The sequence below is a fragment of the Neoarius graeffei genome, chromosome 9 (genome assembly GCF_027579695.1).
Source record: "Neoarius graeffei isolate fNeoGra1 chromosome 9, fNeoGra1.pri, whole genome shotgun sequence".
Lineage (NCBI taxonomy): Eukaryota > Metazoa > Chordata > Actinopteri > Siluriformes > Ariidae > Neoarius > Neoarius graeffei.
The window spans coordinates 50,415,120-50,439,188 of NC_083577.1; the positions used below are offsets into that span (position 1 = coordinate 50,415,120).

Here is a 24,069-nt window from a genome sequence, read left to right on the forward strand (position 1 = left end):
CGTTGTGTCATTCAGGCTAAAGAGGAAAAGGACCATCCAGATTGTTGACCATCCAGTTCAAAAGTCAGCGTCTGTGATGGCATGATGGTACATTAGTGCAGATGGCATGGGTAGCTTGTACATCTGGGAAGGCATCATTAATGCTGAATGATATATAAAGGTTTGGGAGCAATATGTTGCCATCTGGATGACCTTGTTTATTTCAGCAAGACAATGCGAAACCACATTTTGCACGTATTACAACTGCACAGCTCCATGGTAAAAGAGTCTAGGTGCTAAACTGGCCTGCCTGCAGTCTAGACCTGTCTCCCAGTGAAAACATTCAGTGCATTATGAAGCACAAAATATGACAAAGGAGACCCTGAATTATTGAGCAGCTGAAATTGTAATATCAGGCAAGAATGGGACAACATTTCACTTTCACAACTACAGCAATTGGTCTCCTCAGCTCCCAAACATTTACAGAATGTTGTTAAAAGTAGAGGTGATGCAACACAGTGGTAAACATGCCCCTGTCCCAACTTTTTTGAAACATGTTGCTGGCATCAAATTCAAAATGAGCATGTATTTTTTTCAAAAAAACAATAAAATTTCTCAGTTTCAACATCTGATATTTTGTCTTTGGACTATTTTCAATGAAATATAGGGTTTCCATTATTCATAAATCATCGCATTCTGTTTTTATTTACATTTTACACAGTGTCCCAACTTTTATGGAATGAGGCTTATAAATAACAGTGTCTTGCAAAAGTATTCATCCCCCTTGAATGTATGGGTTTCGTACCGGTACAGTATCGGTACTGTAGCGCTTCGCGTAGTGTGGACAGATGAAGCGGTTCTGTATCGATACAAATATAATGCGCATGCACAAAGTCACACACCTCAATCGATGTCTTCGCTGAATAAAATAGTGAAGAACGGAGATTCGTTTGTTTCTTTCTCAACTGCCTCGCGCGTTTTATACGATTCGACTGAATAAATGACCACCAGAAATACAGACTGTATATTGACAACAAAAAGCACACACACGTTGTTTCATCCGTACGGAAGCCGAGAGAGGCCCTTCATATAATCTTTTTTTATTCACCTTGTTATCCCGAGATAACGACATAATTAATTCAGGATCTCGAGAAAACAACACAACTAATTCGAGATCTCGAGAAAACAAAACCGTTATTTCGAGATCTCGAGAAAACAAAACAATTATTCCGTGATCTCGAGAAAACAAAATTATTTCATGATCTCGAGTAAACAGCTGAGAAATGGTTCATTCAGGTGCGCCAAGAGACTTGTGATATGCTGACTTTGGGGCTACAGTATTTCTCATTCTGTATAGACGCAACTTTGGTCATTAGAATGTCTGGAATAATCGATCACCTAATAAGGCAATATTTTGATCAGGGGTTGACACAGGGAGAGATTGCATTAAGTCTTTTAATAAGGGATAATTTCAAAATGAGTCCGCAGCACCTCCGCAGAAGACTGGCCCGGCTTCGTCTCTACCGATGGAGATACAGTGATCCAGCTGAGATCATGAAATAATTGTTTTGTTTTCTCGAGATCACGGAATAACGGATGCCATATATTCTCGGAAGGAAGTTACTCGGTAACCACGGAAACATTTTGCGCACACGCATTTCAACTACCGTGAAAGAAAACCGCAAACATTTCTCGCTAGTGTGGACAGATGCATTAAACTGTACCGGTATACTTTGTATCGATACAGTTATACCACTTTCGTACCGGTATAAGTGTGAACACAGCAGGTGTTTGTCCAAAGACACCAAAGATAACACTGAAGGAGCTGCAGAGATCCACAGCAGAGATGGGAGTATCTGTCTGTAGGAACATTTTAAGCCATACAATCCACAGAGTGGGGCTTTATGGAAGAGTGGCCCAAAAAAAGGCATTACTTAAGAAAACATGTTTGGAGTTTGCCCAACAGCATGTGGCAGACTCCCCAAACACATGGAAGAAGATTCTCTGGTCAGATGAGATTAAACTGAACTTTTTGGCCATCATGGGGAAACGCCATGTGTGGCGCAAACCCAACACCCTGAGAACACCATTTCTACAGTGAAGCATGGTGGTGCCAACATCATGCTGTGGGGATATTTTTCAACTGGTCAGGATTGAAGGAAAGATGGATGGCACAAAATAAAGGGCAATTCTGGAGGAAAGCCTGTTTGAGTCAGCCAGAGGTTTGAGACTGGGATGAAGATTTATGTTCCAGCAGGACAGTGACCCTAAACCAGGGGTCGGCAACCCTAGGCACGCGTGCCACAACTGGCACGCCGAGGAATTTCCGGTGGCACACTGACGATGATACACAAACCTAATTATTCAATACGTTAAAAATGTTCAAACGTCATCTTGAACTGTCATTAGCTGTTGCATGGCGAGCCTGCTCTTTTAGCATGACTACACAACAATATAGCGCCCCCCTCCCAGTGTTGCCAGATTCTGCTGACGTTTTCCAGCCCAAAATATGTTCAAAACCCACCAAAATGCACTTAAAACTGCCCAATCTGGCAACACTGCCCCCTCCCCATATTTCTCACGAGATGGGCCCACTTGATGCAGCAGTTGCACTAAGATGGCAAAGAAGCTGACAGTTCGGGCTTTCCTCTCCTCGTGGACCAAAGAATATGGGTTCGTTTCTCAGAGGGACCGTGCTGTGTGCACGTTGTGTTTTGAAAGTGTTGTGTGTCGAACATCCAGTGTTAAACGTCATTTCGAGGCAAAGCACAAAAAGAATTTCAAAGATCAGGCAGATAGGGACGAATCACTCTCACGCGCAGTGTGCAGATATGGGAAGCAAGCCCACACTTTAACAGTCTTTACCTCAGCTAAAAACAATGCCACTGAAGCTAGCTATGTAATTTCTCACTGCATAGCTAAACATGGAAAGCCATTCACAGACGGTGAATACATTAAGGAGGCCTTTCTCTCCGGCTCGGATAGTCTTTTTGAGGGGCTGCCAAATAAAGAGACAATAAAATCAAGAATAAAAGACATGCCCATATCAGCCAGAACTGTTGAGCGACGAATTGGTGAAATGGCAGAAAACGTAAGCGTGCAGCAAACAACTGGCATAAAAGATGCAGCGGTATTTAGCATTGCGCTTGATGAAAGCGTAGATGTGAATGATGTGGCACGTTTGGCAGTGATGGCAAGATATTGTGATGTGACTGTGAGAGAGGAGCTCTGCTGTTTAAAGCCAATGAATCCTGCTGGGCATCTTTACCCGAAAAGTTCAATTGTCTTCGCAATATCGCACTGGCTTTATTGTCAGTGTTCGGATCAACATATCCGTGTGAACAGATATTTTCACACATAAAGAATGTACTTTGCCCCTCCCGAAGTCATCTGACAACGGGTCATTCGGAAGCATGCGTCCAACTCAAAGTGACCAATTACCATCCCCACATCTCGGAGCTACAGTGGTGCTTGAAAGTTTGTGAACCCTTTAGAATTTTCTATATTTCGGCATAAATATGACCTAAAACAACATCAGATTTTCACACAAGTCCTAAAAGTAGATAAAGAGAACCCAGTTAAACAAATGAGACAAAAATATTATACTTGGTCATTTATTTATTGAGGAAAATGATCCAATATTACATATCTGTGAGTGGCAAAAGTATGTGAACCTTAAGGATTAACAGTTAATTTGAAGGTGAAATTAGAGTCAGGTGTTTCCAATCAATGGGATGACAATCAGGTGTGAGTGGGAACCCTGTTTTATTTAAAGAACAGGGATCTATCAAAGTCTGATCTTCACAACACATGTTTGTGGAAGTGTATCATGGCACGAACAAAGGAGATTTCTGAGGACCTCAGAAAAAGCGTTGTTGATGCTCATCAGGCTGGAAAAGGTTACAAAACCATCTCTAAAGAGTTTGGACTCCACCAGTCCACAGTCAGACAGATTGTGTACAAATAGAGGAAATTCAAGACCATTGTTACCCTCCCCAGGAGTGGTCGACCAACAAAGATCACTCCAAGAGTAAGGCGTGTAATAGTTGGCGAGGTCACAAAGGACCCCTGGGTAACTTCTAAGCAACTAAAGGCCTCTCTCACATTGGCTAATGTTAATGTTCATGAGTCCACCATCAGGAAAACACTGAACAACAATGGTGTGCATGGCAGGGTTTCAAGGAGAAAGCCACTGCTCTCCAAAAAGAACATTGCTGCTTGTCTGCAGTTTGCTAAAGATCATGTGGACAAGCCAGAAGGCTATTGGAAAAATATTTTGTGGAAGGATGAGACCAAAATAGAACTTTTTGGTTTAAATGAGAAGTGTTATGTTTGGAGAAAGGAAAACACTGCATTCCAGCATAAGAACCTTATCCCTTCTGTGAAACATGGTGGTGGTAGTATCATGGTTTGGGCCTGTTTTGCTGCATCTGGGCCAGGACGGCTTGCCATCATTGATGGAACAATGAATTCTGAATTATACCAGTGAATTCTAAAGGAAAATGTCAGGACATCTGTCCATGAACTGAATCTCAAGAGAAGGTGGGTCATGCAGCAAGACAACGACCTTAAGCACACAAGTTGTTCTACCAAAGAATAGTTAAAGAAGAATAAAGTTAATGTTTTGGAATGGCCAAGTCAAAGTCCTGACCTTAATCCAATCAAAATGTTGTGGAAGGACCTGAAGCGAGCAGTTCATGTGAGGAAACCCACCAACATCCCAGAGTTGAAGCTGTTCTGTATGGAGGAATGGGCTAAAATTCCTCCAAGCCGGTGTGCAGGACTGATCAACAGTTACCGGAAACGTTTAGTTACAGTTATTGCTGCACAAGGGGGTCACACCAGATACTGAAAGCAAAGGTTCACATACTTTTGCCACTCACAGATATGTAATTTTGGATCATTTTCCTCAATAAATAAATGACCAAATCTAATATTTTTGTCTCATTTGTTTAACTGGGTTCTCTTCATCTACTTTTAGGACTTGTGTGAAAATCTGATGATATTTTAGGTCATATTTATGCAGAAATATAGAAAATGTTAAAGGGTTCACAAACTTTCAAGCACCACTGTAAGTAAGGGGAAGCAGGGCCAGGGATCACATTGACTGATAGGCAAAACATGTATTTTGTAACAAGGCTACTTCAAATTTGCAGTTTATTGTTAAGCCACTTTATGTAGGCTACTTGTCAATGTTCTCTGACACTCATTATTTAATTTTTTTTCTGTAGTTTTATTATTCATCAGTTCCATTTCCATTAGGCTGCTACGTCTTTATTGTGAATAACTTGGGCCTGTTACCTACTGAAAGATTTTGGATGTTATTTTGTGAATTTGTATAAGCTGCTTGCAATGTTGTTATCCAATGTATGTGTGGGGGGGTGTTCTTAAACCTTGTGTGTGAGGTTAATGGCATAAAACAAGTGCAATGGCGTTTTACATTTGCTCAATGCATTAAATATCCATATCCGTCTAAAATGTGTGGTGCCTAATTACACATAGTTAACAACACCTATTTGAATGGCACACTAACTAACAAGAAAATTTCTAATTGGCACTACATGGCAAAAAGGTTGCCGACCCCTGCCCTAAACATACTGCTAAAGCTACACTGGAGTGGTTTAAAGGGAAACCTTTATATGTCCTTGGAATGGACTAATCAAAGCCCAGACCTCAATCCAATTGAGAATCTATGGCATAACTTGAAGATTGCTGTACACCAACACAATCCATCTAACTTGAAGGAGTTGGAGCAGTTTTGCCTTGAGGAATGGGCAAAAATCCCAGTGGCTAGATGTGCTAAGCTAATAGAGACACACCCCAAGAGACTTGCAGCTGTGATTGCAGTAAAAGGTAGCTGTACTAAGTATTGACTTTGGGGGGTGAATACCTATGCACACTCCAGATTTCTGGGTTTGTTTTTCTTTTCATCTTAATTGCTGTTTGTGTCACAATTAAAAAAAAATTCAAGTTGTAGGCATGTTGTGTAAATCAAATGGTGCGAACCCCCCAAAAATCAATTTTAATTCCAGCTGGTAATGCGACAAAACAGGACAAACACCAAGGGGGATGAATACTTTTGCAAGATGCTGCAAATACCTTCACATCAACCACAATGGTCCCCTAAGTCCCTTGCTTAGCCAATAGAGTTGGATCTTTTTTTCATGAGAAATGAAAATACATTTTGCTATACAAAGAGAGACCTGTAGCTGATGTACAAGTGGAGATAATAGGCTGGGGACCGAGGGAATGAGAATGAGGTGATGACAAGTTAGACTTTGGTATTATCAGGAGCTTCAGCAGTGCCTGTCAATAGATAAACCACTAAATGTTTCTTATGTAACACTGGTCGCCTGGCCTTGTTGGGCTGAGAGGTCCATGATTTTCTTGGGATGTCCAATACAATCAGATGCAAATTTTATCCTCCTTGGATATTCATTTGCGATTGAAGCCGAAGTAATTTAGTCTTCGACTTGTGTGCTTAGGGTCGTTGTCTTGCTGCATGACCCACCTTCTCCTGAGATTCAGTTCATGGACAGATGTCCTGACATTTTCCTTTAGAATTCGCTGGTATAATTCAGAATTCATTGTTCCATTAATGATGGCAAGCCGCCCTGGCCCAGATGCAGCAAAACAGGCCCAAACCATGATACTACCACCACCACGTTTCACAGAAGGGATAAGGTTCTTATGCTGGAATGCAGTGTTTTCCTTTCTCCAAACATCTCATCTCATTATCTCTAGCCGCTTTATCCTGTTCTACAGGGTCGCAGGCGAGCTGGAGCCTATCCCAGCTGACTACGGGCGAAAGGCGGGGTACACCCTGGACAAGTCGCCAGGTCATCACAGGGCTGACACATAGACACAGACAACCATTCACACTCACATTCACACCTATGGTCAATTTAGAGTCACCAATTAACCTAACCTGCATGTCTTTGGACTGTGGGGGAAACCGGAGCACCCGGAGGAAACCCATGCGGACACGGGGAGAACATGCAAACTCTGCACAGAAAGGCCCTCGCCGGCCACGGGGCTCGAACCTGGACCTTCTTGCTGTGAGGCGACAGCGCTAACCACTACACCACCATGCCGCCCTTCTCCAAACATAATGCTTCTCATTTAAACCAAAAAGTTCTATTTTGGTCTCATCCGTCCACAAAACATTTTTCCAATAGCCTTCTGGCTTGTCCATGTGATCTTTAGCAAACTGCAGACGAGCAGCAATGTTCTTTTTGGAGAGCAGTGGCTTTCTCATTGCAACCCTGCCATGCACACCATTGTTGTTCAGTGTTCTCCTGATGGTGGACTCATGAACATTAACATTAGCCAATGTGAGAGAGGCCTTCAGTTGCTTAGAAGTTACCCTGGGGTCCTTTGTGACCTCGCCGACTATTACACGCCTTGCTCTTGGAGTGATCTTTGTTGGTTGACCACTCCTGGGGAGGGTAACAATGGTCTTGAATTTCCTCCATTTGTACACAATCTGTCTGACTGTGGATTGGTGGAGTCCAAACTCTTTAGAGATGGTTTTGTAACCTTTTCCAGCCTGATGAGCATCAACAACGATTTTTCTGAGGTCCTCAGAAATCTCCTTTGTTCGTGCCATGATACACTTCCACAAGTATGTGTTGTGAAGATCAGACTTTGATAGATCCCTGTTCTTTAAATAAAACAGGGTGCCCACTCACACCTGATTGTCATTCCATTGATTGAAAACACCTGACTCTAATTTCACCTTCAAATTAACTGCTAATCCTAGAGGTTCACATACTTTTGCCATTCACAGATGTGTAATATTGGAACATTTTCCTCAATAAATAAATGACCAAGTATAATATTTTTGTCTCATTTGTTTAACTGGGTTCTCTTTATCTACTTTTAGGACTTGTGTGAAAATCTGATGATGTTTTAGGTCATATTTATGCAGAAATATAGAAAATTCTAAAGGGTTCACAAACTTTCAAGCACCACTGTGTGTGTGTGTGTGTGTGTGTGTGTGTGTATATATATATATATATATATATATATATATATATATATATATATGTGTGTGTGTATGTATGTATGTATGTGAGGGCGTCACGGTGGCGTAGTGGTTAGCGCTGTCGCCTCACAGCAAGAAGGTCCGGGTTTGAGCCCCGTGGCGGGCGAGGGCCTTTCTGTGCGGAGTTTGCATGTTCTCCCCGTGTCCGCGTGGGTTTCCTCCGGGTGCTCCGGTTTCCCCCACAGTCCAAAGACATGCAGGTTAGGTTAACTGGTGACTCTAAATTGACCGTAGGTGTGAATGTGAGTGTGAATGGTTGTCTGTGTCTGTGTCAGCCCTGTGATGACCTGGCGACTTGTCCAGGGTGTACCCCGCCTTTCGCCCGTAGTCAGCTGGGATAGGCTCCAGCTTGCCTGCGACCCTGTAGAAGGATAAAGCGGCTAGAGATAATGAGATGATATATATATATATATATATATATACAAAATAAAGAGAAAATACTTCAATTTGTACGCAAAATTTTATTGTGCACGTCAAGCCTGTTTCAAGAGTGACTTGCTCTCTCATCAAGTGTGGCAAGAATATCGATACACAGCTTATTCTTGCCGCACCTGATGAGAGAGCAAGTCGCTCTCGAAACAGGCTTGTCATGCGCAATAAAATTATGCATACAAATTGAAGTATTTTCTCTTTATTTTGTTGTATTATTGCTCCTAGTTTGAGCACTCTTGGGTCTAAGGATTACTTTATTATTTTATATATATATATATATATATATATATATATATATATATATATATATATATATGTATGTATGTGTGTGTGTGTGTGTGTGTGTGTGTGTGTGTAAGCATCACTGTGTGTGTGTGTGTGTGTGTGTGTGTGTGTGTGTATATATATATATATATATATATATATATATATATATATATCTCAAGATCTCATATACAGTCCAGAAAAAGCTGCTTATCCTGTCTTTCCATTTACCTGTGTGATGGATGGATAAATTCAGATGCACCTTAGTGACCTTTCATTGTCGAGGTTAACATGGTAAAGTAGATTTCAACTGAATCATTCGAAAGCACTCAATAAAGAGCTATTATAAATGCAATTTCATGATACTAACATAAATGGATGTGTGCAATTTTTCCCCCATTTTCACAGCTGTCTTAGATGAGTGATGAAACTCGATGATTGTCGTTATTAAAATTATTTTTAAAAGCATTCATTTACAAACAAATTCACAGTTTGTGTAGGTTTTTTTAGACCACTTTGAGGCAGTTCTGCATTGGCTGTACTTTTGAAAGTGCTACAGCAGTGTGAGCAATGAGTTGTGAGGTGACTGTAATCGTGACTCATCATTTTTGCAGGGTTCAGCTGATTCCTACACGAGCAGGCCATCTGACTCAGATGTGTCTCTTGAGGAAGAGCAGGGTGGTCGTCAGGAGAGAGAGCAACAGGCTGTGGTGCAGCTGGAGAGGGCTAAGGTCACATCACCATATACATCACTGCATTTTGAGTTATTTTGTGCAACACATAAATGTGTCGGAAACGAATTTTCATTCGCAGTCATATATTTAAAAGACAAACATCATTGAGGGAGGGTCTCTGTGTTATAGGCCAAAGCAGTAGCCTTCGCTGTGAAGACGAATGTCAGTTACTGTGGTGCTCTGGATGAAGATGTTCCTGTAGCTGGAACTGCCATTTCCTTTGACATTAAAGACTTTCTCCACATCAAGGAGGTAAAACTAACAGGCTAGAAGGATATGAAGACACAGTATAATGCTAATGATTTTACTGTAACTTTTTCTTCCAATTCTCTGCATGCGTCCCACAGAAGTACAACAATGATTGGTGGATTGGGCGACTGGTAAAGGAGGGGTGTGACATTGGTTTTATCCCTAGCCCTTTAAAACTGGAGAATATCCGTCTTCAGCAGGAGCAGAAGAGGGGACGCTTCCATGGGTAAGACTGAGTGCCTTTGCAGCAAAGAGTGTGTGCTCAATTTTGTTGGTCAACGTTTATTTATATGACACATTTTTATTGAAAAAATGATTTAAAAGTAGGGCGACACGGTGGTTAGCACTGTCACCTCACAGCAAGAAGGTTCTGGGTTCGAGCCCAGTGGCCGACGAAGGCCTTTCTGTGCGGAGTTTGCATGTTCTCCCCATGTCTGCGTGGGTTTCTTCCAGGTGCTCCAGTTTCCCCCACAGTCCAAAGACATGCAGGTTAGGCTAATTGGTGGCTCTAAATTGACCGTAGGTGTGAATGGTTTGTTTGTCTCTGTGTCTCAGCCCTGTGATGACCTGGCGACTTGTCCAGGGTGTGCCCCACCTCTCACCCATCGTCAGCTGGGATAGGCTCCAGCTTGCCCACAACCCTGCACAGGATAAGCAGTTAAGGATAATGGATGGATGGATGGATGGATGGATGGATGGATGGATTTAGAAGTACAGAGCACATGGCAGGCTGACTGGTTGAGGAGTAAGGATCTTTAATCAAGAACTCAACTGTAGTGTTCTAACAATTCTGAAATTTGAACAACCTTCTAGTCACTAGTGTAGGACCTTAACCCACTGTTAATACTAACAAAAAGAGTCCAGTGAAGTGTATTGACTGAGACAAATTTCTGCTTTTTTTTTGTTTTGTTTTGTTTTTTTCAATAATGATTAAACAATAAGGATCTTCAAAATGTGCTGATTATTATGACGCATGAAAGGCATAATTGGATCCTGGCTTACACGGTTTCCTGTCAACATCAGTGATACGCTGTGTTCTGTGTCAAGTCATGCATTAGTCATACTTTACCTCTGGAACTAAAGATAAATATTCATCTTGATTTAACCTTATAATGTAGAGGATATCACACTTAGTTAAATTTAGCCATTTAAAACTCCTTTTTTCATGAAGAAAATTGATTCATTTGAACAATTTGGTTGTGTTCACTTTCAAGCAGCCATGTCCAGAATTTAATTTTAGTTTGGTTGTGATGATAAATGTTGTCAAGCGGAGAGAATGTCAGAATGTTATTTCACATCATTGTTGTATATGACTTGATATTTATTCACTGAATGGTCCAGTGAAGCAGAGCTACTGTTACCACCTGTATGTTGATTATTTTCCAATAACAGCACATGCTGAAGTGTTCTGCTTCTCTTTTACCCCAGCACTAATATATATATATATTTTTTATTGAAGAGTGACATGCATGTTCTATCCAAGTATAATTATACAGTGTTGAGGAACAAGTTAGTTACGGTAACTACTTATGACATAGCAGCTCTAAACAGTCATTCCATCCTGAGCATCTCTTTTTCTCTCTTTTGAAGAAACATGCAGTTTGTCATGTTACAGAAAACCACAAAGCCCTCCGTTCTTATCCTTAACTGTTACAGAGTGCTGAGACTCCACCCCTAAAAATGAAATGTTTCCTAATAGAAAACTTTACCCTGTCAACAATTACACTTTTTTTATGTGCAGCATTCAGCACACAATTCATGTTGTACTTTACTATAGAGATGACAACATATTAGAACAAACTCATAAATAATGCATGAAGTCTTGCAGCTGGCACCGCTGTTAGAGCTGTGAACCTTCTAATCAGTCAGAATCCAGAATTCAAGATCATGATAGAATTTATAATATTTTATTATAATAATGACAGTTTGCTGGACATAAAATCGCTTGTTGGATTTTCATTTTCATCACGAGCTCTGTTCTGCACCCTGCAGGAAGTCCAGCGGGAATTCCTCTTCCAGTCTTGGAGAGATGGTGTCCAGCACCTTCAAAACCAATCCTCCCTCTGCAGGCAAGCACAGTGCATGCTGGGATTCAAGTCTTTACTCTATTCAGACTTTAAATCTTAACAGTAGACATAAGAGTGACTAATAGCTGTAACAGTTTGTAAGATAATTCTGTTTGAGTGTGACAGAAAAAAATATATTTACAGTTCTCCCTTCTAATGCTGTTAATTTCTCCTTTCAACAGCTAAACAGAAACAGAAAGTGGTAAGTAATGCTTTCCTTACAGAAGAGAGCAGTTCAGTCAGGAAAATTAGGAAAGTGGTTTTAGTGATGGCGGTGTAGTGGTTAGCGCTGTCGCCTCACAGCAAGAAGGTCCGGGTTCGAGCCCAGCGGCCAGTGAGGGCCTTTCTGTGTGGAGTTTGCATGTTCTCCCCGTGTCCGCGTGGGTTTCCTCCGGGTGCTCCGGTTTCCCCCACAGTCCAAAGACATGCAGGTTAGGTTAACTGGTGACTCTAAATTGACCGTAGGTGTGAATGTGAGTGTGAATGGTTGTTTGTCTGTGTGCGATGACCTGGTGACTTGTCCAGGGTGTACCCCGCCTCTCGCCCATAGTCAGCTGGGATAGGCTCAAGCTTGCCTGTGACCCTGTAGAACAGGATAAGCGGCTACAGATAATGGATGGATGGATGGTTTTAGTGATAGTTCACCTTATTGATAAAGTATATTATACACACATACACAATTTTTTATTTTTTTTTATTTCAGTGGATGATTTGTAGACCAGGGGCAGCACGGTGGTGTAGTGGTTAGCGCTGTCGCCTCACAGCAAGAAGGTCCGGGTTCGAGCCCAGCGGCCAGTGAGGGCCTTTCTGTGTGGAGTTTGCATGTTCTCCCCGTGTCCGCGTGGGTTTCCTCCGGGTGCTCCGGTTTCCCCCACAGTCCAAAGACATGCAGGTTAGGTTAACTGGTGACTCTAAATTGACCGTAGGTGTGAATGTGAGTGTGAATGGTTGTTTGTCTGTGTGCGATGACCTGGCGACTTGTCCAGGGTGTACCCCGCCTCTCGCCCATAGTCAGCTGGGAGAGGCTCCAGCTTGCCTGCGACCCTGTAGAACAGGATAAGCGGCTACAGATAATGGATGGATGGATGGATGGATGGTTTTAGTGATAGTTCACCTTATTGATAAAGTATATTATATACACACACACAATTTTTTTTTTTTAATTTCAGTGGATGATTTGTAGACCAGGGGCGGCACGGTGGTGTAGTGGTTAGCGCTGTCGCCTCACAGCAAGAAGGTCCGGGTTCAAGCCCCGTGGTCGGCGAGGGCCTTTCTGTGTGGAGTTTGCATGTTCTCCCCGTGTCCGCGTGGGTTTCCTCTGGGTGCTCCGGTTTCCCCCACAGTCCAAAGACATGCAGGTTAGGTTAACTGGTGACTCTAAATTGACCGTAGGTGTGAATGTGAGTGTGAATGGTTGTCTGTGTCTATGTGTCAGCCCTGTGATGACCTGGCGACTTGTCCAGGGTGTACCCCGCCTTTCGCCCGTAGTCAGCTGGGATAGGCTCCTGCGACCCTGTAGACAGGGATGAGAATTTTCCGCCGATCGGCGGATTTCCGACTTTTTCAGACCAAAATGATCGTTTTTGAGATCGATGTAAATCCATTGAGAAATTTTCGGGGGGGGTATGGTTAACGATCTGCGGTCACCTTATAACCCAGACATCCCAAGTCTCCCGGGAGTCTCCCGCATATTGATAGTGGCTCTCTGATGCCCACAAATTGGAGAATATCTCCCAGAATCTAGAGCAAGAGCGTGCACGCGAAACATTAATGTCTGCATCGCGCATCTTAGAATGTGCGCATATGACGGAGTGCGCGAGGGAGAGCGAGAGAGACTGCGCGTGTGCCTGTTCATGTAGCGCATGCTAGACAAAGAGCATCCTGATTGGGTTACTCAGCAAAATAAGCCAATCAGCTTTCAGTGTGGGCGGGCTTTTATCTCTTTTCTCAAGGACCGAAGTTTTCAGTTGAGTCAGTGCAGCCTACAGGATCGTCATGGCAGAGAGAGAGCGCGCGCCCCAAAAAACGAAAATACAAAACCCACTTCACCTCAGATTACACAAAAGAATCTCCCTGTCTAATAAGGGTCAACAATAATGACAGTTTTGCACGATGTACTGTTTGCAACAGTGATTTCAGCATTGCCCATGGTGGCTTAAATGATTGTAAAAGACATGTTGAGGTGAGTAGTGTCGTTTCATGTGCATTATATTTAGGTCTACAACAGGCTGTCATGAAAAGACCAAACTTATTGAAGATTTCCGTAAAATAACAATGTATGAATAAGCATCATACAACCCCGATTCCAAAAAAGTTGGTACAAAGTACAAATTGTCAATAAAAACGGAATGCAATGATATGGAAGTTTCAAAATTCCATATTTTATTCAGAATAGAACATAGATGACATATCAAATGTTTAAGCTGAGAAAATGTATCATTTAAAGAGAAAAATTAGGTGATTTTAAATTTCATGACAACAACACATCTCAAAAAAGTTGGGACAAGGCCATGTTTCCCACTGTGAGACATCCCCTTTTCTCTTTACAACAGTCTGTAAACGTCTGGGGACTGAGGAGACAAGTTGCTCAAGTTTAGGGATAGGAATGTTAACCCATTCTTGTCTAATGTAGGATTCTAGTTGCTCAACTGTCTTAGGTCTTTTTTGTCGTATCTTCCGTTTTATGATGCACCAAATGTTTTCTATGGGTGAAAGATCTGGACTGCAGGCTGGCCAGTTCAGTACCCGGACCCTTCTTCTACGCAGCCATGATGCTGTAATTGATACAGTATGTGGTTTGGCATTGTCATGTTGGAAAATGCAAGGTCTTCCCTGAAAGAGACGTCGTCTGGATGGGAGCATATGTTGCTCTAGAACCTGGATATACCTTTCAGCATTGATGGTGTCTTTCCAGATGTGTAAGCTGCCCATGCCACATGCACTAATGCAACCCCATACCATCAGAGATGCAGGCTTCTGAACTGAGCGCTGATAACAACTTGGGTCGTCCTTCTCCTCTTTAGTCCGAATGACACGGCGTCCCTGATTTCCATAAAGAACTTCAAATTTTGATTCGTCTGACCACAGAATAGTTTTCCACTTTGCCACAGTCCATTTTAAATGAGCCTTGGCCCAGAGAAGACGTCTGTGCTTCTGGATCATGTTTAGATACGGATTCTTCTTTGAACTATAGAGTTTTAGCTGGCAACGGCGGATGGCACGGTGAATTGTGTTCACAGATAATGTTCTCTGGAAATATTCCTGAGCCCATTTTGTGATTTCCGGGCGGCACGGTGGTGTAGTGGTTAGCGCTGTCGCCTCACAGCAAGAAGGTCCTGGGTTCGAGCCCCGGGGCCGGCGAGGGCCTTTCTGTGTGGAGTTTGCATGTTCTCCCCGTGTCCGCGTGGGTTTCCTCCGGGTGCTCCGGTTTCCCCCACAGTCCAAAGACATGCAGGTTAGGTTAACTGGTGACTCTAAATTGACCGTAGGTGTGAATGTGAGTGTGAATGGTTGTCTGTGTCTATGTGTCAGCCCTGTGATGACCTGGCGACTTGTCCAGGGTGTACCCCGCCTTTCACCCGTAGTCAGCTGGGATAGGCTCCAGCTTGCCTGCGACCCTGTAGAAGGATAAAGCGGCTAGAGATAATGAGATGAGATGAGATTTTGTGATTTCCAATACAGAAGTATGCCTGTATGTGATGCAGTGCCGTCTAAGGGCCTGAAGATCACGGGCACCCAGTATGGTTTTCTGGCCTTGACCCTCACGCACAGAGATTCTTCCAGATTCTCTGAATCTTTTGATGATATTATGCACTGTAGATGATGATATGTTCAAACTCTTTGCAATTTTACACTGTCGAACTCCTTTCTGATATTGCTCCACTATTTGACGGCGCAGAATTAGGGGGATTGGTGATCCTCTTCCCATCTTTACTTCTGAGAGCCGCTGCCATTCCAAGATGCTCTTTTTATACCCAGTCATGTTAATGACCTATTGCCAATTGACCTAATGAGTTGCAATTTGGTCCTCCAGCTGTTCCTTTTTTGTACCTTTAACTTTTCCAGCCTCTTATTGCCCCTGTCCCAACTTTTTTGAGATGTGTTGCTGTCATGAAATTTCAAATGAGCCAATATTTGGCATGAAATTTCAAAATGTCTCACTTTTGACATTTGATATGTTGTCTATGTTCTATTGTGAATACAATATCAGTTTTTGAGATTTGTAAATTATTACATTCCGTTTTTATTTACAATTTGTACTTTGTCCCAACTTTTTTGGAATTGGGGTTATATATATATATATATATATATATATATATATATATATATATATATATATATATATAAAATACACGTCATATATAAGTGTGTATCTTTTATAAATGGGGTTAGCTTGTCTAATGTAGCATGTTGGGGAGAATCATAGTATCGTATCTATATTTCTGATAAAATTTTAGGTATGATACCATGTATAACTCTCCTACTTATTGCTCATTTCATGGGGGGGAATTGCTGGCATGTGCCGCACGGGAGCGTCTGCCCAAATTTTTTAGGCCAAGATGAACTTATAGTTTTTGATTTTAAAAAAATTTCCAATATGTAATGCCAATTGTACATGCCTGTTTAATTCAAAATCACCATCTTGATCTTCAAATTGACCATATGGTATCTGTATTACATTACACAACATCCTGTCCAGATAAAACCTAGTTAGTACACACAACAGTTGAAAGGGAAGTGATGAGTGATGTTGAATGTTGCCTGCTTAATATGCAAGACCTCCTGCTACCATGATAACATCAGAAGAAAGCTTAAGAGAATTATATGATAGAACTTTTTTCTGGTTTGCACTTCATTTTAAAGGATTAGAGTATTAAAAGGCATGAATAGCAAAAATGCAGAAATATAATACTGTAGAGCTCGTTTATAAAAATGGTGCATTGATTTTTTTGAAATCATCAAATGTGAATTGATTAAAAACAAGTCTCTTGTACCATATTAATAATTTTCACCTGGTAGTCCACCAAGAAGGGGAATTTATTTCCAAATAAATTGTAACTTTTTGCTGATAAAATGAATGGTTTTGGGGTAAAAAAAAATAGCCAAAAATCATTAGCTCCCGCCCCCTGGGCCCCGCTGGGTGCCTGCAGCCCCCAAACCCCTGTCTTTTTTCAGACTTTTTAAATATTTTTCATTCTCATCCCTGTGTAGAACAGGATAAAGCGGCTAGAGATAATGAGATGAGATGAGATTTGTAGACCATGTGTTTATGTTGTAGGCTGAGCATATTCCTCCATATGATGTTGTCCCCTCCATGAGGCCGGTGATTTTGGTTGGTCCATCACTAAAGGGATATGAGGTAAGCATCATCCCTTGAGACTCTTTTTCATGTGTATATTTAGATGTGCTAAAGAGATCCTAGAAGGAGCAGAGTGTCTCTCTTTAAGCGTAGAGGGAGAGGTAACTTGGGTCCTCACTGAATACCCATCATCTTCTCCACATTGGGTTGCTAAGGCAACAACCTTCTGGGTACAGCATGCCATAGTCTCAAAAGTGGAGCATGTTTTGAAATTATAAGCAGAGAAAATCAGTCCCCAATATCACCGTGGCAATAATACATTTTGCCATCGTAGGCCACTTACTGTATAAGAGAAATCCTGATGCTCTCGCTTCCAGTAATTTAATGATTTATCGAATGTAAAAATAGAAAGAAATTGAAAACAACGCATATTGCAAAACAAAGAGTGAAGCAAAAGGGAACATCCGAGTGAGGGTGGAGTAGTTGCCGTGCTTACATGTTTTGTTATTTGAATTTACCAATGAATATACCAGTGACAGATTGTTAGATGCCAGATTTTCCAGAACACTGACAAAAAAATTATCTATAAAAGTCAAAGCATGCCTTTCTTGAAAATGTGCTTTCATGTTCTGTATGATTTTATTCTGGCTAAAAACCATCTCTTCTTTTGTAATACAAAATATTTTGGTTTCAAATGGTTTCAAAATACAATAACCTTATTTTGGATGAACGTGTGCTTCCAGGGTAACACATGAGAATTGTTGCGTCCCAATGTTGTAAAAGGTTAAATGTGTTAAAAGAGAAGAAATAATTGAATGAAATTTCATAGTAAGTCAATGAAATCATGTCATGAAAAGCACAAACTTTATGCATGAAGTGGGCGATGCTCATCATGTTTAAAATGAAGTAAAATTATTTCTTACATATCAATTAGGGTGCATCAGTTGCCCCCTAAAAATGAAAAGTTCCTCCGATCATGATGCATTTTTGTTTTTATGTTCCTTTTGGTAAGAAAACACACTGGGTGAAATATTTTTGACAAAATTCAAAAGTTTAATGGTGGCACCAGGAGCTCAAAGTTATGGAAAAAGCTGCTATTTTATGACTTTTATGACAAAATTTCGATCACTTTTCATGAAACATTATGGCACCTTATAGAGTATACCAAATATCTTAGATACACATTTTTAGTACGTATTCTAAATATATTATCAAGCACAGTTTGAGTTTTAGCTGTTCATTGAATCATTGTTCAACTACTTTTAAACAATACAAATGTATTATGAATCACATTAATGCTTCTCAATCCCTTGCAAAGGTTCTTAACATGATCTCTGGCTCACAAGAAATCAATAAATGGAGTCCAACATTATGATTCAAACCTTACGCGAAAACATAAAATAAGCGTTTTTTGGCAAAAAATGAACCTCATGGTGCCACCATTAGACTTTTGAATATGGTCAACAAATTTTACAGGATGTCTTTATTGGTGAAAAGGAACACCCAAACAAAAATGCATCAGATTTCATGAAAGTGAGGGCAACTGATGCACCCTAATATCAATCATATTCAAATAGTGTAGTGGTGGATGTGGGTTTGGTAAAAGCACATTGACGCAGAGTGTTTGAATAAATGTTTGATACGTTTTTATGTCTGTATGCTTGTGACAGAACATTGATGCTCATCGTATAGAAGGTGCTATGTTGCTGCAGACATTTTTTTTCTGTGCAACTGGGTTGCAAAATTAAAGGATAAATTACTTTTACATTATTAGCTTTGTGTTACTCATTATTTATCTATGGGAAGTCAAATTAAAAATAGGCTGTATTCATGTGAATGACCTACATATGTACAGTACACTATAAAGAATCCTATTTGATATGGCCACATGATTTATCGACAAGATAGGCTGCATACATATTTTCATAAATAATTATTTATTGGGGCGGCACGGTAGTGTAGTGGTTAGCGCTGTCGCCTCACAGCAAGAAGGTCCTGGGTTCGAGCCCCGGGGCTGGCGGGGGCCCTTCTGTGTGTAGTTTGCATGTTCTCCCCGTGTCCGCGTGGGTTTCCTCCGGGTGCTCCGGTTTCCCCCACAGTCCAAAGACATGCAGGTTAGGTTAACTGGTGACTCTAAATTGACCGTAGGTGTGAATGTGAGTGTGAATGGTTGTCTGTGTCTATGTGTCAGCCCTGTGATGACCTGGCGACTTGTCCAGGGTGTACCCCGCCTTTCGCCCGTAGTCAGCTGGGATAGGCTCCAGCTTGCCTGCGACCCTGTAGAAGGATAAAGCGGCTAGAGATAATGAATGAATGAATGAATGAATGAATAATTATTTATTGGCTACAGTGTCTTGCAAAAGTATTCACCCTCCTTGGTGTTTGTCCTGTTTTGTCGCATTACAACTGGAATTAAAATGGATTTTGGGGGGGTTGGCACCATTTGATTTACACAACATGCCTACCACTTTAAAGGTAAAAATTGTTGTTTTATTGTGACACAAACAATAATTAAGATGAAAAAACAGAAATCTGGAGTGTGCATAGGCATTCACCTCCCCAAAGTCAATACTTTGTAGAGCCACCTTTTGCTACAATTCCAGCTGCAAGTCTCTTGGAGTATGTCTCTATTAGCTTAGCACATCTAGTCACTGTGATTTTTGTCCATTCCTCAAGGCAAAACTGCTCCAACTCCTTCAAGTTAGATGGGTTGCGTTGGTGTATAGCAATCTTCAAGTTATGCCACAGATTCTCAATTAGATTGAGGTCTGGGCTTTGATTAGGCCATTCCAAGACATTTAAATGTTTCCCTTTAAACCACTCCAGTGTAGCTTCAGCAGTATGTTTAGGGTCATTGTCCTGTTGGAACGTTAACCTTTGTCCCAGTCTCAAACCTCTGGCCGACTCAAACAGGTTTTTATGTGACTTAAGAGGTGAATTGGTTGGACCAGCTCCTATTTAGGGGTTTCATATGAAAAGGGGTGAATACCTATGCACACTCCAGATTTCTGTTTTTTCATCTTAATTATTGTTTGTGTCACAATAAAACAACAATTTTCACCTTTAAAGTGGTAGGCGTGTTGTGTAAATCAAATGGTGCTAACCCTCCAAACATCCATTTTCATTCCAGCTTGTAATGCGACAAAACAGGACAAACACCAAGGGGGATGAATACTTTTGCAAGACACTGTATTTGGTGCTATAAAGATCAACCTCCATAGGACAACTGCTGGCCAATCTGTAGACCATTCTCAATACAACTGTGATACTGACTATTTATTACTTCTCGCGCACTATAAATATAGGCTGCCATTTTGCCCTTAAGCCTATTTCATGAAGATGGAACATGTTGTAAACCTGTATATATTTGCCCCACAAATAAGAGTATTTGGGCAGTGAGAGCCATGTTTTATTTTATTCTTATTTTATGACCTTGAATTCTGAATGCATAATGAGTCTCCAAATGGTAAAAAATACCTTTTCCAAAAGCATGACATTTAATGAATGATTTGGTTTTCAGGGAAGGATACAAGCAGGGGTCGGGACAGGGTGAAGAAAAAATTTGAAAACTTGTATATTAAATATGATATTCTTTAAATTTAGGTCAGTGTGTTTAAAGCACAAACCATGTGGGGAAAAAAACACATTGGAATCACCTTTGATCTGTTTCTGCTTTTCCTTATCTGACTTTGTAATACTATACTATGGCTACTCCATGACTACTGACTTTCTTTTCATTGTTTTCCTTTCCTCCCCTGTGTCCATATCTGTCCCTCTCTTTCATCTCTCATTCTTTTCGGACTTTCCCATGGGGTTTGTCAGGTGACAGATATGATGCAGAAAGCACTTTTTGACTTCCTGAAGCACAGGTTTGATGGCAGGTGAGGAGGTTTTGCTTTCCAGTGGAGGCTATTTTGGCCCAGGCCATGTTTAACGTCTGTGTTGTGGAGGAGGCACATTTTCCAGCCATCCTTTTCATGATATGGCTTTGTTTTGTCAAACACAGGATATCTATTACAAGAGTGACGGCAGATATCTCATTAGCAAAGAGATCTGTGCTCAGCAACCCAAGCAAGAGAGCCATTATTGAAAGATCCAACACCAGGTCAAATTTGGGTATGTTTTCAGATTCTGGGTTTTGAATGTTATGCTTGACATTTGCTTTAAGTCTCTGTCATTAACCTTCATCCTACCAAGTGGGGTCCATCTGGACCCCGCACCTATATGTTTGTTTGCCATTTTAAAAATATGTGACATACTGCCTCACCGTTTTATGAATTTGTCGGAATTTATGTCTTAATTAAAACACTAAAGCACTGGAAGATCAGCTTTTTGCATTGTGAAGGTATAATTAATTTGTTACTGGGGTCCAACCGGACCCCAGAGTAAAGTTTATCTGTCTTTCATTTTATAATTGAATAGCACACTGAAAGTTAACTTCTTTTATTTCTTTTATGTTCCATAATGAAACTACCAAGGCATTCCTTCTTGGGGTCCGTGTGGACCCCACTGCTGCAATAAGCACAGGCTGCAAAACAAAAGCCCTAAATTATTTTACAATTACTTTTTTGTTTTAAATTCTGTAAGAAAAGACCTAAGTTGTAATCCAGAATGTTTTACAGCTGCATGAGCTGCAAAAATCATGTATATAATGCCAATTTTTTTGTGGCGCTATAATTTGCTACATGTATGCTAGTTATTGCAATATTATTGCAATGTTATTGCATTTATAATACATCATTGATATTCAGCCATAGTGGATTTTGTTCTTCAATAAAGTTATGTCTGTTTGCTGCATTGAATTGGTTCTTACTGCATTGATTTCAAGGTATTCCCTCCTGGGGTCCATACGGACCCCGCCTGGTAGTTTGTGTATGTAAAATTGGCTGGTAGGATGAAGGTTAAGTGTGTTCTTTATGCCTTGGGCCCTATAGTGTATTGCTGTTATTAATACAAGATGTTCTGAACAAAACTTATCTGGTGATTTTGTCTTTATAAGCTTTAATTTTAAAGTAAAGTATTGGGGTCCAAACGGACCCCACATGGTAAGATTAAGGTGTAAAATAGCATGGTAGGATGAGGGTTAATAAAGTGTCTTTGCAAAATTAGACACATGATTTCAGCTTACCCCGTCCATCAGTAGAACGGGACAATAAATGACTTTAACATGGTAGTATGTGTTACTGCTACAAAAGAATTGCCCATAGTAGTACTGATGTGGTTTTTAAACACTGTTTTCATTATTGGCCATTTTATTAGACACACTTACATTGCTGATCCATCTAGTAGGTGTAAAAAGACTATAGAAGATTTTCTATGTTCATCACCGGTTGGGTTCTGACCATAGCATCATTACAGGCTTGATACTTTTACTTGACTGATTGTTCTTAACCCAGCAAAGTTGCTATGCCTGGCACACCTCACACACTACCATGCCAGAACTACTATTGCGATATGCTCCATCACTCAAATACAAGTTAAAAGGAAGGTATATCTTTAAAAAATGTGTGCCAAGATCTGTAATCACAAATAATATCTTTTTATAATAGCGGAAGTCCAGAGTGAGATCGAGAGGATCTTCGAGCTGGCTAGAGCTCTTCAGCTGGTTATTTTGGATGCTGACACGATCAACCACCCAGCTCAGCTCATTAAAACCTCATTAGCACCCATTATCGTGCATGTCAAAGTATCTTCTCCCAAGGTAAGAAAATGTGTAAGTTCCTCTACAACCAGATCAAATGTCTTCGATCTTAGAAAATAAGGATCATCTAATTCTTTGAGGATGGCAATTGATGTGTTGCTGCCCTCTTCTGGTTCATACAGTTTGTTCAAGTGCACATGGGTAAGGGTAACATGAGTCATATTTTTATCTATCTGGTGAAAGGTAGCTAGCTATAAACCGTTAGGCATCTATTTTTCATTATGGGTTATTTTAATTCTCATTCTCATCTCATTATCTGTAGCCGCTTTATCCTGTTCTACAGGGTCGCAGGCAAGCTGGAGCCTATTCCAGCTGACTACGGGCGAAAGGCGGGGTACACCCTGGACAAGTCGCCAGGTCATCACGGGGCTGACACATAGACACAGACAACCATTCACACCCACATTCACACCTACGGTCAATTTAGAGTCACCAGTTAACCTAACCTGCATGTCTTTGGACTGTGGGGGAAACCGGAGCACCCGGAGGAAACCCACGCGGACACGGGGAGAACATGCAAACTCCACACAGAAAGGCCCTCGCCGGCCACGGGGCTCGAACCCGGACCTTCTTGCTGTGAGGCGACAGCGCTAACTACACCACCGTGCCGCCGTTATTTTAATTGATTTCTGTTTATTTATATTAGTTGACATAATTAATATGAATTTATAAAAAATATTTCCTGCAGCCTCCATTCATGTTCTGGCTAAGCCAGTGTTGTAACACATTATGGTCCCTCTGATTCAGTTTCTTCTGTGTTACCAGGTCTTGCAGCGGTTGATCAAATCACGTGGGAAATCACAGAGCAAGCACCTCAATGTACAGTTGGTGGCTGCAGATAAATTGGCTCAGTGTCCTCTGGTTAGTCTCAACACACAAGTCATAAGAAGAGGTTTATTGTATGTTTTCTGTCAGTGGTCTGTTGTCCTAAATCAGAATATGCCTTCCAGGAAATGTTTGACATTATTTTGGATGAAAACCAGCTAGAGGATGCATGTGAACACCTGGCTGAGTACCTGGAAGCCTACTGGCGGGCAACACACACATCACTGAGCACTCCACTCAACCCTCTGCTGGGACGCAACCTGGGCTCCACTGCTCTCACACCCTACCCCACAACCATCTCCACTCTGCAGGTCAGCACTTACAGAAAGGGGGCAACAGCCTTTTAAAAGCTTAACGAGAGCTTATGGATTGAGTGATGATGAGAAACATACAGTTGCAGAGAAGATTACTTTCCTCCTGCTTCAGTTTTAGCATAAAGAGTGATGTGAATTTTGGCCAAAAGCAAACAGAAC

General features: G+C 41.2%; 1 protein-coding gene across 1 annotated transcript in view; it reads left to right on the forward strand.

The window, feature by feature from the left end:
* Positions 1–24,069, forward strand: part of cacnb4a (calcium channel, voltage-dependent, beta 4a subunit) — a 79,322-nt gene that overhangs the window by 53,798 nt on the left and 1,455 nt on the right. Inside the window, exons 3-13 of the mRNA XM_060928744.1 lie at positions 9,337–9,453; positions 9,586–9,708; positions 9,804–9,931; positions 11,698–11,774; positions 11,954–11,973; positions 17,050–17,130; positions 20,893–20,951; positions 21,077–21,186; positions 22,620–22,771; positions 23,537–23,632; positions 23,722–23,907. Coding sequence (XP_060784727.1) covers positions 9,337–9,453; positions 9,586–9,708; positions 9,804–9,931; positions 11,698–11,774; positions 11,954–11,973; positions 17,050–17,130; positions 20,893–20,951; positions 21,077–21,186; positions 22,620–22,771; positions 23,537–23,632; positions 23,722–23,907 — 1,149 coding nt within the window. The remainder of the gene's footprint in view (positions 1–9,336; positions 9,454–9,585; positions 9,709–9,803; positions 9,932–11,697; positions 11,775–11,953; positions 11,974–17,049; positions 17,131–20,892; positions 20,952–21,076; positions 21,187–22,619; positions 22,772–23,536; positions 23,633–23,721; positions 23,908–24,069) is intronic.